The 14,851-nt window shown below is 37.0% G+C and overlaps 1 protein-coding gene across 1 annotated transcript; it reads right to left on the bottom strand.

Moving 5' to 3' along the window:
• Window positions 1–7,540: 7,540 nt before the first annotated feature.
• Window positions 7,541–12,246, bottom strand: LOC136230692 (monocopper oxidase-like protein SKU5). The gene is made up of 9 exons (XM_066019852.1): window positions 11,697–12,246; window positions 10,639–10,748; window positions 10,296–10,566; window positions 10,044–10,185; window positions 9,132–9,495; window positions 8,542–8,907; window positions 8,363–8,441; window positions 7,941–8,137; window positions 7,541–7,798 (listed from the first exon to the last, which is right to left on the bottom strand). The coding sequence occupies exons 1-9, from the start codon at window positions 11,820–11,822 to the stop codon at window positions 7,690–7,692; spliced, it is 1,764 nt and encodes a 587-aa protein (XP_065875924.1). The 5' UTR covers window positions 11,823–12,246; the 3' UTR covers window positions 7,541–7,689.
• Window positions 12,247–14,851: the final 2,605 nt, after the last annotated feature.

The following is a 14,851-nucleotide window of genomic DNA, read 5'->3' as shown; positions in this document are numbered from 1 at the left end:
AATAAAATACGGCTGAAACTTATCTGCAGACGACGATGACATGGAAATCAACCAACCAGTCGTGTCTTCAACAAGATTGTGAAGTGGTCCAGTTCGTTTTGATCGCTTTTAGTACATTCTTTTACGCTAACACTGCACTGTGAGTGGATGAAATATATTAGTTACTTCTTACATTTTGTTTGAGATTGTTATTAAAGTAAGGGTAATGGTAACTTATATTTAAAAGGATGTTTTTATAAGAGTAAAGATTAATAACCTTTGATTATAAGTATTAATTTGAATGAGCTGGGTGAAAATTATAAATATTCTCATTAAAAATAAACATCCCTAACTATTACATTTATATTGGCACTAGGTATATTGATGGGATTAAGCAAAAAAATGACATGATAAGTGGGTGAATCATCACCATTGAACAAATCTGAAAAGGGCACTTTAAGAGATAATTGGGTAAGGTGGTGACTATCACAAGATAATAGGCTGCTTCTAAAATGCCCTATTGTTGGTAAATGTCCGAAATAGCCTCCAAGCCTGCAGAATGACCGAATTGCCCCTGGTTAAGTGAAGAGTCACCAACCCTTTGATTTATTATATTCATTGTATTTGAGTCAGATAGATCAAACTCTATCTTCAATACGTACGTAACCTTGAGACTTCAAAAGTCTCCTCTCTTTCTTCTCCTTCCACGGAGCTTCATCTTCTTTAAATCAAGAAATAACTTTCTTCAACAATAAGTTAATTTTGTTGTAATCTTAATATTCTAATTTCTTAAGGAGGATTTAACATTTTTCCATCCAAACAATACCTTTTTGGATGTAGCTAATTTTCATATTAGGACCCCTATTTTTTTTTTCTTTTTTCATTTTAATACATTTAATACTATTATTGTAATTACACATTGAAAGTCGGACCAAAATCACATCTATCTATCTATATTGGGATGTCTAATAGTTAAAGCATGAAGTATTAAATAGTAGTACAATTTAAAAAAGGTTTTTGATTATGTGAGATTTAGAGTTTTTTCTTTTTTTATTAGTTGTTTCACACACTACTAAATATAGATCAATTAAAAAAAAGATGTTCTTAAGATTTTATTTCCATCTCTCTCTGTTTTTTTTAAACAGCATTTCCATCTCTCTTTAATTCACCCCATAACTCTTCATATTTGTTGTTATAAAAAAAAAAGATTGGTTCCTCTCTCTTTAAATACATTATTAGAAAGTTCCATAAAAAAAAATTCATTATTAGAAACTCCCCATATTAATTCTTTTTTAACAGAGTTCCTTCATCTCTTTAATGTAAATAACTAAAATTCCTCCCCCATTATCCATGTCCTTTAGAATTGGTCCTCATTTGAAATTAAAACGGTATTAATCCTACATATTACTTTCTGTTTTACACAATTTAATTGAACAAGAAAAAGTAAAGATTTATTTTGATGCATTCGACACCCATTTAATTATTATTTTAACAATCACTGAATTAGGTAATTTTTTCTATTATGACTCTCTTTCTTTTTTATGTAAAAAAAAAAAAAAAAAATTTATATACACACCAATAAACTATAAACATGTGATGCGTATAGTTGTAGGGACTGGGTAGTGTAGTGGTGACTTGAAACATCATGTGCAATGCAATGAATTATTTTCCTGTCTTTACGTGTATGAAAAGTACTGTAGTATTCAAGTGAAATAAATATTTGCCTTATATAAGCACATGGAATTTGTGATCTTTTTATTACTTCTCCAAAATCTTTAGTTGGACTATGTTTTTCTTTATATATATTTCCTTGTAATCACTTAAACTGAATCGAGTGAATTTAAACCATTCATAAAATTTCACTTATTTTACTTTTAAAACATGCAATTTATTTGTAAATTTCAACTCTTAATAAAATTTGCTCAAAATACATTCAGTTTTTTGAAATTCAATCTACAAACAAGTTATATATTAATAAATTTTAAATAGGAGCAGACTCACCAAAAAGATGTCGGAAAGATCTTGTTGGATCAATTGATAGGATGTAATGACATTTTTCTTCATCTAGCATGAAAAATTGAACATACTTCAAATATTAAAATATTAATACTCCTTTTATAACTTCTTTAAAAAAATACACTGTTCTAAGTCTATGTTTTATAGAGGTACATTCAAACACGTCACGAGTATACTTTTCTAAGACTCGTTCCCATTCCAAACTTCTAATTCAGTCCATAAAACTACATTTCGAATTTGTTAAACAAATACTTAAGACTATACTTCTTCATGGATCAAATTTGACCGAGCCCAACATACTTTTGCTAAAAAGTGCAAAGTCCAAACTTAGCTTGATATCGATTTAAGCCAGCTCAAATTAGGATAAATTATATAGATGGTATACAACATTTATGCTTTCACTTTTTGGTGTACAACATTCATAAAACTGTATAACATTTGGGTGACCTCACATTGTACAGTCGATAATTGTGACAGATCAACACAAACACAAAGTCAATGTGCCACATCATCATTTTTCATCCTATCCATTTAAAAAAGTGGAACATAATCCTTATGCATTTACCAAAATACCCTTATCCCTTATACAATTACTAAAATACTATTGTCTCATTCCTTTCTTCATTTTCCGCAACTCCTCTTTCTTTCCATTTCTCTCTCTTTAAGACGAGATTCTATCTCAAAAGGCAGTGAGTGATGTATCTAATTAAAATGAAAGGAAAGAAGGAAACAACACATTTTAGTAATTATATAAGGGATAATGGTATTTTAGTAATTGTATAAGCAGTTGATCCCACCTTTTTAAATAGATATGAAAAATGTTGATGTGGCGTGTTAACTTTGAGTTGACCGGTCACAATTACCGACGTTATACTCTAGTGTGAGGTCACCAAAAGATTGTACAATTTTGTGTGCAAAATTGAAAGTTGTATACCAAAGTGTAAAAGTATGCAAATGTTATCCACCACGTATATAATTTACCTGCTCAAAGTAGGATCGGACTTAAAAATTAAATCTCAAGCTCAACCCAAATAAACCACTTAATATATATATATATATATATATATATATATATATATATATATATATATATATATATATATATATATATAATAACTAAAATTTAATACATAAATATAATAATTAAGATCAATAGCACAGGCCGGGATGGCTCATCCTATATCTATAAATCTCAATTCCATCCTACATATAGACGAATTTTAAAAGGCTTCCTACATAAATATCATAATTAACAACAAAATTACAACTAAATAAGATTAGCGAATTTAATTCTAAATATGTCATTATTTTCTATATATAACAAATAAAGTATGTTTTTACATCATAATTTAAAAATTCTAAACTCCAATTCATAAATCATAAACTCTAGGTAATATATACTAGAGCATTGATTTATAAAGGGTGTTGTTAAACCTAGCCCCAAATTCCCACCCCCAGCCCCGTGAAATGACGAAAATGCTCTTTCATAGGTTATGGGGTGAAAACGCTATTTTTTTCCGTCACGCGGGCGTGTGGCTATCACGCCTCACTGCGTGGTCGGACGTGATAGCCACACGTCTCACCGTGTGGTCGGACATGATAGACAAACGCCCGACCACACGGAAAGGCGTCTGGCTATCACGCCTCACCGCGTGGTCGGGCGTGATAGCCACACGCCCGACCACGCGGCGAGGCGTGATAGCCACACGCCCGCGTGACGGAAAGGGAAAAAAAAATAGGCCGTTAAACCCATAAATACCTGTTACTAGCTCAAACTACACAATTGTACTTAAAACCTATAAATATCATACAATTTTAACTAAAATCAGTAACAATAATATAAGTTTATGAATAAATATTATTAATTACAACACATAAAACTAATATAATCTAGTCCAAGTCGCTCTCCTTTCAGCGTATAGATTGTCCAAGTGACGAACACTCGGATCACGAAATGTACGCCATTGGGTGGCAATGGGAGGAACTGGAAATCCTGGTCTTAAATAAAGATGTATGTAGTGTTGATAACTCCCCAAATGACAAATCACAATCTCTCGCTCTGGTGGTCTTCCATCGTCCGAACGCATCGACAGTATAGTGCAACATCCTAACTGTGATGTAGTAAAAAGGAATATTACTGCATTCAATACAGATGCAGCAGCATATAAGTCATCCGGACTCACCATCCAGTGGGACTCACCACACCCGGTTCCTGCCCATCTAATACGTGTGAGGGCAGCATCGAATCCGTTCTAGAACACTGGCGCATACAGATCACGGTGTGCCCACATCTCATTCTCTATGAGCACTCTCATCAGCTTCCACTCCTCCTGGTTATAGGTGATGGCATCGGCTAATACACGAAACCCACAGTTACCATCTGCTACAACATCATGGTATCCAGTAATAAATGGTACGATGAGCCTTTGAACCCGATGTAAATGGTGGTAACCAGCGATATCCGCATCAAATCCGACTGAAAATATTAATATATGAAATTCATAAGCGATAATATATTTACTTTAACTTCAACATATATATTACTAAAATAAAATATATCCGCATCTCGTTGTTATACACAGATGAGGATGAGGATCGGCCTCGACTACGACTACTCTTTGAAGGAGAGGACCGTGCACGACCTCGTGGTGCCTGACTGTACTCCCATGCACTCGGATTCCGCTTCGTTGATGAATTCCCCTTTGGTCTACCCCTAACAGTGTCTTTGACCTCCGGTTCTTTGAAGCCACTTTGATCCGGGTTTATCTGATCATGAATCATCATCGATATGCTACGCACCATTGAATGATCTAATTTTTCAACTTTCTCCACAAAAGAGTGAAAAAACCGGTGATCCTCAGACCCGTCAGCATATATGGGAGCGGTAACTGGTATGTCACTCAAACCTTCAAATGCAAGAGATCTCCAAAAAGGATGGATGCGGTTCGCACGGACCGATGTGTCCGTGTCAATATACGTTTTAAGCTCACATGCACACGGAATGCCATGAGTCATGGGCAACACGCATCCGCATTCACTTACCACATCCATACTCAATCTGTGCATACGCTTGAGCTCATCATTTAGTATACGCAAATAGTAATGTGAAACGTGTAAGTCGAGGTACTAGAAAGGTTCTTTACAGTGAGCCACCGCAGATCTTCTTCTCGGTCCTCGAGTGAGTATCTGATTATATATAGTAAAGGATTACAAAACTAATGTATTACCATTTAAAAGATTAAATTAAATAACATAATAAATGTCTTACTTGATCGCATCGATTTGAGCCTCAATGTCCTTGTGCACCTTCGCCCATACTGTATCGAGTGCACCAGTAGATGAATTCAACCACTATTTTAACTGTGCATGTGAACTCTCCACTCGACAGGTTGTGGTGTTTCCTAAGTGCAACACCTTGTTCGTCCATGCTTGACAGAACTTCTCTTTATGCACTAGCCATGTGGTCTCCACGTACTCTATCACACGAGGCCAGTTGGCAGTAGTATTCTTCATGGCTACCACTCCGCCACATATTCGGCTACTGTCGGGGCTTCAATTATACTTTTCCATTTGGAATTCTTAAAAATTTCACCAAAAACCTTCAAGCCACACAACTTGCCTACTCTATCCTCCACATCTTTATTAATATGTTATGTGCACAATAAATGATGACTATGAGGAAATACCTTACGAACCGGTCTCATCAGTCCTAGCTCCCGGTCCGTAGCAATGGCTGTCTGATGCACATCAGGTTGGAGCAAAAGCTTCAATTTTTGTAACACCCGCATATAACTTCCCTCAGTTTCATCCTTCATGATTGCATAGGCGATCAAGAAGTTTTTGTTTGAAGGCGTCATTCCAATGATCTCAAAGAATGACATCTTATACTTGTTTGTTTTATATGTTGAATCCATACCAACAAACAAGTAATAAGATCGGAACAGTGTGATCGATGTAGGATGTGCCATAAATAAGTGAGTCACAACATTGCTGCCCGGCGCCGCTTACGTCCAATGTATGTATTCCTTATCTATAGCAAGCCGATAAAACTAACCAATTACATCTCGACCCTCAAAGCTCTCAGTCCTGATTTTTTCCCTGTAGTTATAAACATGTCTTTGTGTCGGGCAATCCTCCGGATGTTTTTCTTTGATTGCAGCAAAAATAGCACAAGGCTTAGCTTGAGCTGTACTCATTTGACGAACAATTTTTTTGGAACCCGGGCTTAGTCCGCTCATCTGTCTGTAGCCCTGATGATATACAGCCAACTGATGAGAGTGTTGTCCTCTATCTCCAGCAATCCCATTCACCATCCAACCGCCTAATTCAGCGATTTCCAGAACCTTTATCTGAAATTTGCAACCATAGTACTTTGTTTTTGTATCCCTTCGTACTACTTCCTCCATATCCATATCCCTTTTCCTTCGATAATTCTTAATACCACGAGCACATTTAACCAATATCCATTTTGACTTGCCCCCTGTCTTGTGTGATGCTATGGTTAACTCGAAGTCGATCCCAATTGCTGTCTGTTTTGCCCAGTTAACAGCTTCATGATATGTTTGAAACGTTTGTTTGGGAAAAAACTGCGAACTGTAATCAATGCCGTTTCCGCCAAAATCTTCAAACGAAACCTCCTGCAAATGATAAATAGCGAACATTACATTCTAATACGCGATATTTCTACAACGTTTCAGTGTCTAAACCCGAAAATTCGCCAAAAATAAGCTCGGGCGTGTGAAAATCACACCCCACAATGTGGTGGGGCGTATGAACATCACGCCCCACCACATGATGGGCGTAATATTCAAACGCCCCACCACATGATGAGGCGTGATGCTCACATGCCCGCGGTGCGTAACAACAATTTTTTTTGCAAAATTTTTTTACAGAAATCAATGGAAGTTCAATCGAAAAAATACGTCGACTTCAGGGACAACGTCATTCTCGTCTCTTCCCGGTGATAACGGATTGCTCTCCATCAAATGTGTTGTCTTTGATTTCGGAACAAAATGTATTTGAGAGAGTTTCGGAGGGTTTGGAATTTTCAATTTTTGGCTAAAGGGCGGTGACGTCTTTTTTCAGGGCTGGAAGTGTGAAATTGAGGCTGGGTATAGTAATCCACTTTATAAATTATAATTCTTAAAATTAATTAAAAATAATGATTTTATTAAGTTGACATAATTCAAAACTATAATTATGACTAAACATAATTGTATATAGTTTTTCAAGAGTGAACTTCTATGTAAATTTCCGAATTTTAAAATACCTGAACCTAGTTAGATCTGATGTCCATTTTTCTTGTCCAAACCCAACTCATTAGATGCGGGCTTGGGCGGGCCAAAGGGGTACATGAGCCCATCAACAAGTCTACTTAGGACTTGACCTCTCAAAGGGTTGAAGTCTAACTTACACCTTGGAATTTGAAGCCCCATAACAGAACATTGAGATTTGGTAGACCATGAAAGCAAAATACCAAAGATGATAAACTTGTAAAATATAGATGTGGCTAATGCAATGAAAATGGAAGTTAAACACTAGAATAAATGATTTCCATGGCAACCACTTTCTCAACATGAATGATACAACAATAAACAATACTATGATACAATTAATCTACATTACTATATGCAATTGCTCTGCTTCATTCATTTTCCAAATCAGCCTTTTCACACTTTCACATTTCCAAATCTCTTACCTCACAAAACTTTCATACAAGACTATAACTAATGCAACAAAAACTGTTCTAACCACACTTGGAGCCGGAGGTGCACCCGAAAACCTGTATCTCCGAGACTGATCCCTGCAACAGATGAAAAACCAAATGTCAAAAGACCACAAAACAATCAATTCATGCTCAAGCATCAACCATAATAAAATTCTTAAGCATATGTAAACAGAGAATTGCTTTCATGATTTCTTTTTTTACATTTCTGAAATCTTACTTCTGCAACGATGATAATAGCCCACAATATATGGTATTATCAGGCAAAGGAACCTCAGACGTATCGATCTCCGGGTTCACAACATGTATGTAAACTTCCTGACCCAGATACCATGAGTTCAGATTCTCTGCACGGAGATTCCAAATTCCCGCATTATCAAGAGAAACTAAGATGGCAGTCCAGGCCCCAGGAAAGACCTGTAATCAGATGAGTAAAGAAGATTTCTTTAAATGACGGGTCTAGATATTAGCTTCGTATCCAAAGTTCACATTTTCACATGAAAAGAAGTAAAAGAAATTATCCTTCACACCACAAACTGTTTCGAAAATGCAGAGCTTCCTCCTTTCAGACATGACTACTTATGAAATGACAAACAAAATCCACAGTGGTATCTGATATTTCCATGAGAGACAACGAAGTACCTGTACGGAGCTTCGAGCAACACCATCCCATTTGTTGTATGTGCCTCTGCTATTCTCTGTCCAGACTCCAAAATCCATACTACAATAAAAGAGAAATTACAAAATTGCATTTCAAGTTATTGGCATTCCGTTTTTTAGGAATAAAAATGATAACCGTAGCAAGACGACTGAATCCTCACCCCACCACAAAGAATGCATAGCCATCCATATGGTAGCTCTGGATAGTGTTATCATTGTTCTGGAAGATTATCTCCATAAACCCTTTGAAAGTGCCATTAATTAGAGATGTATCAACTTTTGCAGGTCTGTTCATTAGTTTATTGGGGAAGTCAAGCTTGTAGACTCCTGAAATATTGTACTGCTGAGCAAGCTTTAAGGGTGTAGAAGGTGCTAAGTAGGAAATGCCATTAAGCGTTGTCCGCCACTTCCCATCTATAAGCTCTGAAGGTCTATTAAGGATCACATATACCTCTGTCACAGTAATCTCACCATATTTGAAAGATCCCTGCGGATTTTGACGAGCAGCACTTGCTGATACGTTCCATCTGAAATTGTATCAGTACAACAGAAAGTTAATAAATCTAACAACCATCTCTAAAAATAAAAATTCAATTTATTGCAAATGAAGTATAGGAAATTAAACAGATGTTAAACAAGCAGATAATGAAACTAATCAGCATTCAGATTTGGGTAATTGATCTTTTGAACAACTGGAAAGTAGAACAGTATCTTCAAATATTAATCCAAGAGATGTATACTTAGCTACAACCTTATGGATCTTGCTTGATTCATTGAGAAATACGTATCGTATTCATTAGGAGGACTAGGAAGAGGACCTGAAGCAGGTCCTTGAGAATTTGTATAGTGCAAGATAGCAACCCCAACAGCCTTACTCCAACCAGATGAATTCGTGTATCGAGGGCTCGCAACAATGTAATAATCACTGGTAGCATTTTGATCCATTGTAACCAAGAATGAGTATGACTGACCGACATGAATATCCATGTTCTCATATTTCTGTTGAACAGTGTATGATCCTTCAGTCTCCACAAGAAGCAAGGCGTGATTCTGTATTCTAAAATTCAAGCTGGTTGAGATACCAACATTGTGAACTCGGAGGCGATATGTCTTTCCTGTTTAAGACGAAAGATAAAGCATCTGGCTATCCTGAAAGGAGTAGGAAAGAACACTCATACATGTAAAATGCAATTAACACATGAATTTATGGATATCTTATGCAATAGGAATACTTTTAAATTTTGTCCTCCCTATAATCTGAGGCTGTAGAAACTCTTTCTGATGGACCAATTAGTGTATACTAGGAACCTCAATTGAATGTGGTAATTCAAATATAGGGACAGAAACTTAATGCATCATTGATGAAAATCTAGCCAATTGTATAAAACAGAACCCATAATGCATGTCGGATCTATCAAGAGCAGCAATAAAAGATTTAGATATCTCTATAATAAGGGATAACATGTCAATGAAACTCAGGAATAGGAATGAGATTAAATTTACATCAAATTGATACTTCCAACTTTTGATTTTTAAGAACCTGCTTATTCGAAAATTCAAATGCTAATTCCATAAGCATTGCCAGACAGCAATATTAAATGTCTAAAAACATGGAAAAAAATAACAAAATGGACATGGGATACATGACATTGTGGATACATACCAGGTTCAACATTTATTATCTGATAAGTAATGCCATCTCGGACTAGGGCATCGTCATATTTATAAGGACCAAAACCATTGATGAGGATACCATCAGGAGCTCCAAGGTTATCTCCCTTTTTTTCAATCTGTTTCCTCAGATCCTGTTTCCTCATTAAAAAAAAAAAAAAAAAAAAAAAAAAAAACAGTACAGATTAGACAAGCTAAAGCATTTTTCACCACTGGGATAAACCAAAACGCCATATGAACTAACCTTATGACCCTTTGTATACCAGTCACTAATAAAAAGTATGATATCTCCATCAGGCACTAAAAATGGTAGTGGAATGACATCTCTATTGTTTATAATGATGCCTCCATATCCACCTACTGCTCTTTGGAAGTTCAGGGAAGGGAAGTAGAAGAAACTTCCTATCTGATCTTTGACTTGAAACTGATATGTCCAATTCCATCCGGCAGGGATTGGACAATTAGTCCCTAAGACACCATCTTGCCACGAATTCTTCCTATGTTGTACGCCATTCCTATTCCAAGGTAAGAAACATGAGCACTAATGACTTCACTAACCAACTTTGTTCTCTAACCATATGTCATACCATGTAATGAGAAGCGGCTCGTCGAGTTCATTCTTGACATTTACAGCAACATTCCAATTTGAAGTAACATTAAGAATTGGTCCAGGGAAAATCCCATTAATACCAATCACCTGTAATAATGTTTCAGACAATAACAATAAAGTAAAAAGCATAAAATCCCAAAGTGGAAAGAATACATTCTATGTGTATTTGAATTGTGAAGACCAAATAGATGATAATAAAGTTCCTAAAAATTAGGTGTGGCAACTGACACGATGCATTTATATCATTATATAACCATAATATATATATGGGATAACATTTTTCTTTTTTACATAAAACCCGAAATTGGGGCCTCTACTAAAAATAGTTAGGATGGTAATTTTTGACATGAAAATACGATTTATAAAAACAACCCTTATCATTTTTCTTGTGCTTAATACATCTGTAGCCTCTGTGTTTGTCTAGAAAAGTTAAATGCCCCTATACTTTGAAAACAATCTATTTACTCCTTGAAATTGCTTAAAGTGACCTATTTACTCTTTGAAAATGATCTATTAGCAGTCCCAACTCGCTTATAGTTATGCATTAGCCTCCCCAATTTCCTTAATGTAACTGCTTCAACTTGTCCAAAATTTCATCGAGCTAAGTACAAAGAAATAGCAGTGTATTAGGTATTTTTCTTGCATTTATATCATAAATAACCTTATGAATTATATATCATAAGATAACACATTTTCTGATGAGATAACCCGAATTGTCACCCGTACTTAAAAACAATGAGTTAAGTGTCAAAATGACCTGAAATTGAGAGACAGCTCAGCCCAAATCAAAATCTAAATATCAAATCCGTCTTAATTCTAAGAACAATTCTAAGAGTTGATGCATTCCAAAGTTTAAGCTACAAATGCTCCTATTGTTAACAATTAACAACTATTTATCACACAGTATAAGCGAATAATTACAACTAAAGCAAGTCTGGTATGAACTGGAAATTTGGCAACCAACGAAACAACAACAAAAAAAGTAGAACAATTTGGCGATAATTGAAGAGGAAAATAAAAAAAGGAGAAAAGAACCTGTTGTTTAAGCCCAAGGGGATGAGCAGTGAGATAAGAAACAGTCCAATCAAAGAAGGCATAAGGGTCACCTGCAAAACACCCAGATAAGAGGAAGTAGAAGATGATGAAGCGATGAGAGGGCATCTGTCTATTTCTCTATCTTCTGGCGTGATGATAGAGTAGAGAGAGAGAGAATTGAAACCAGAAGGGAACGGAATGGAAGTTAAAAGTTAAAAAAGCAAAGCCACATGGGATTCTGAAGATGGCCATTGTTAGAGGTGTCTGTGCCGCTGCAGCTGCTGCTGGTAGCTGCCAGTTTCTACCAAAGGGACCCACTTTCTACCAATAATTTCTACACAACTGTACTCGCAATCGCAATGCATCTCTTTCTTTCTTTCTTTTTATTTTTAGATCAAAAAAGGTTAAAGCTTTGACCGACAGCTGCGTTTTCTTGGGATCAATCTCAAACAAAAAGAGCTTTCTTTATGTTAGTGTTTTCGGCCATCAATTTCTTTACTTGTATACTTTCTCAAAACAAATCAACAAACACCACCATACCCAACCCAACCGATCAAAACCCTTGGGTTTATACTTTATAATTAGGTGATATTATGCAACATATGACATTACTTGAATCACGTAATGATCACCCTCCTTTGCGATAAAAGGTCGTGTTCTATCTAAAGCAAAGCCCATGACCACCAAAGTCTACCGATAGATAGTCCAGTCACATCTACCCAAAGCTCGAAACCAACCGCACGATTTAGACATACAAAAGAAACTTCCAGAATCTTATGAGATAAAGAATTTTTTCCAAAACTCGGATTCCTCAAGAGACGGAATCCTAGATTCACAAGGATTTCTAAGGAGGTGACAACCTTAACCTAATCAAACACTATAAATAGATAAGTACATGTACAAGGTTCGGTATGTTAGCTACTAGCTCGAAACCTATTCTTACCTTCTTATTCGGTCCTAAATCATAAACTGACTTAAACATCCGAACGGGTTCGCTGGACTCCGGCCCCGTCTAACCTACATAATGTTTTGTAGATTCATTACGACATCGGATGATCGTTGCGGTTTTGACACGTAAGTAGGATCAGGTAACAAGTTATCATCGGTACGAAGATCATCCCTCGAATTCGATCAGAAGTTCATCGAAACAACGAAGAAGAAGTTCAATAGTCACTCCAACGGGATCCTCAGTACCAACTGTTGGCAGATGAGGTTTTCCGGAGATTTGGCCAAAATATGATCGTCATGCAAAAAAAAAGATGGATGAGGCGAAAGCAGCTCATCAGTAGGAGATGATCGTTCTCCAGTGACAACTAAGAAAATCAAGGGATGATCTTCGAAATAAAATCGTGCAGGCAGCGGAGTCCGGCCATGAGTCCATAAAAACTTCGAGGGCACGCTCCCAAAGCGTGTCACCGGTAAGGAGACATTCCCGATCAAGAACTCCTTCATGCAGACAGGAAAAGCCCAAGGAGAAAGATCGATCTCGGGGCCCTAGCAGAAACCATACCCCATCCAAACATTCCGGCATCGGCACAATCGTCCGGAGACAGATAAGCTAAAGCCAAAGGAGGCCACACCCCTCAGCAATGAGAATGTATTAGAACTCCTTAGAAAGATGCTCTGAAAAGAAACAACTCTAGGGACGGATATTCGGTTTTCTCGGATACTTGCACTCTTTTGTCTAGAGAAACTCAGTGATAGCCAGTGCCTAGGGGTTTCCGAATCCTAACTTTTGGCCAATATGGAGGAATCAGCGATCCAGTCACACATGTTAAGAATTTTTGAAGAATCATGGAAGCAACAACTGCCACTGACACTGTTTATGCCATCTTTTCCCTATGAATCTGAAAGAATCTGTAGCCTTTTGGTATGAGCAACTCTTGCCCGAATCGATTTACGACTTTAACCAAATGGATGAGTCGTTCGTGGATCACTTTATCACTTCAATACCCAAAGGAAAAACGATGCAAGATCTCAATCGTACTATCCAGACCGAAGGAGAGACATTAGCCCAATTTATCAAAAAAATTACGCCCTAGCCATTCAGGTCAAGGAATTCAATGTTGGATGAGTCGTAGAAGCTATGGAAAGTAACTGCCGAAGCAGAGCCTTACAGCAAAGCATCATAACAACTAGGTCGAAGGACTTTCAGGGCCTTATGAAGAAGGCCTGAAGCTATACACAGTGGGACAAGCATAAGCCAAACCCTTTATTAAGAAAAAAAGTCCACACCTGAAGGTGACAAGCCTTCCTGAGACAAAGACAGAAGAGACCGAAGCACCAACAAGCCTTGGGAGCAAATAGATAAAGCACAACTATCCTTTAATGCTACCTCGGAAAGAGATACTCTTTTGGATTGAAGAGAATAAAACGTGAATCGAGTACCCACCGAAGCTCAAAAAGGGTCGAAGTAGTGGAAGTACTGTCACTTCCATAAAAGTGAAGGACATGAGATAGAAGATTACAGACAACTCATTGTAGAGCTGGAAAAGTTAGTAGAAAGTGACAAACTCGACTGTTTCGTTAAAAAATATGGAGAGGAAAGGAAAAGAGCGAAGGAGAAAAAGTAGGAGGTCTGAACCCTCGGGGAGTCAATGTAATTGAAGGAGGCTCGCATGGTAAAAGGAATCGAGAGGAAATTGCCACGACAGAGAGAGTTAAAGATCAATGTTCAGACTTTTACTTTGGTAGCCTTAAGAATAAACCAGATTGATGGCATGATGATGCGTTGGTTATTGAAATGTTAATTGCTAAGTACAAAGTCAGGCGAGTGTTCATAGACACAGGAAGCTCAGTCAACATCAGTACACGTAAAGTGCTTGAAAACCTTAACATTAATGAGGGAAGGCTAGCAACTAGCACGGCTCCTGTAGTGGGGATCAGCGGCCACATGGTCCCCTTACTGGGCAATATTCATTTAGATGTGGAAATTAGAGATTCGAGGCCAAAATGGAGAAGCAACACCGAGTTTCTTGTGGTGGATACTAACCTTCCTTATAATGCAATAGCGACCCGACCCTCTTATCAAGTTCTACATGTGCTTTGTCCATTAGGCATCTGGCATGGTAGATACCTATGGACGAAGGCATGGCAATTGCTCAGAGAAACCAGATGGTAGCCCATCAGACGTACATGGCGTCTCTAAAGATGAG

This window comes from Euphorbia lathyris, chromosome 5 (assembly GCF_963576675.1).
Source record: "Euphorbia lathyris chromosome 5, ddEupLath1.1, whole genome shotgun sequence".
Taxonomy (NCBI): Eukaryota; Viridiplantae; Streptophyta; class Magnoliopsida; order Malpighiales; family Euphorbiaceae; genus Euphorbia; species Euphorbia lathyris.
Note: the sequence above shows the minus strand (reverse complement) of the source record. Positions and strands in the feature narration are given on the sequence as shown.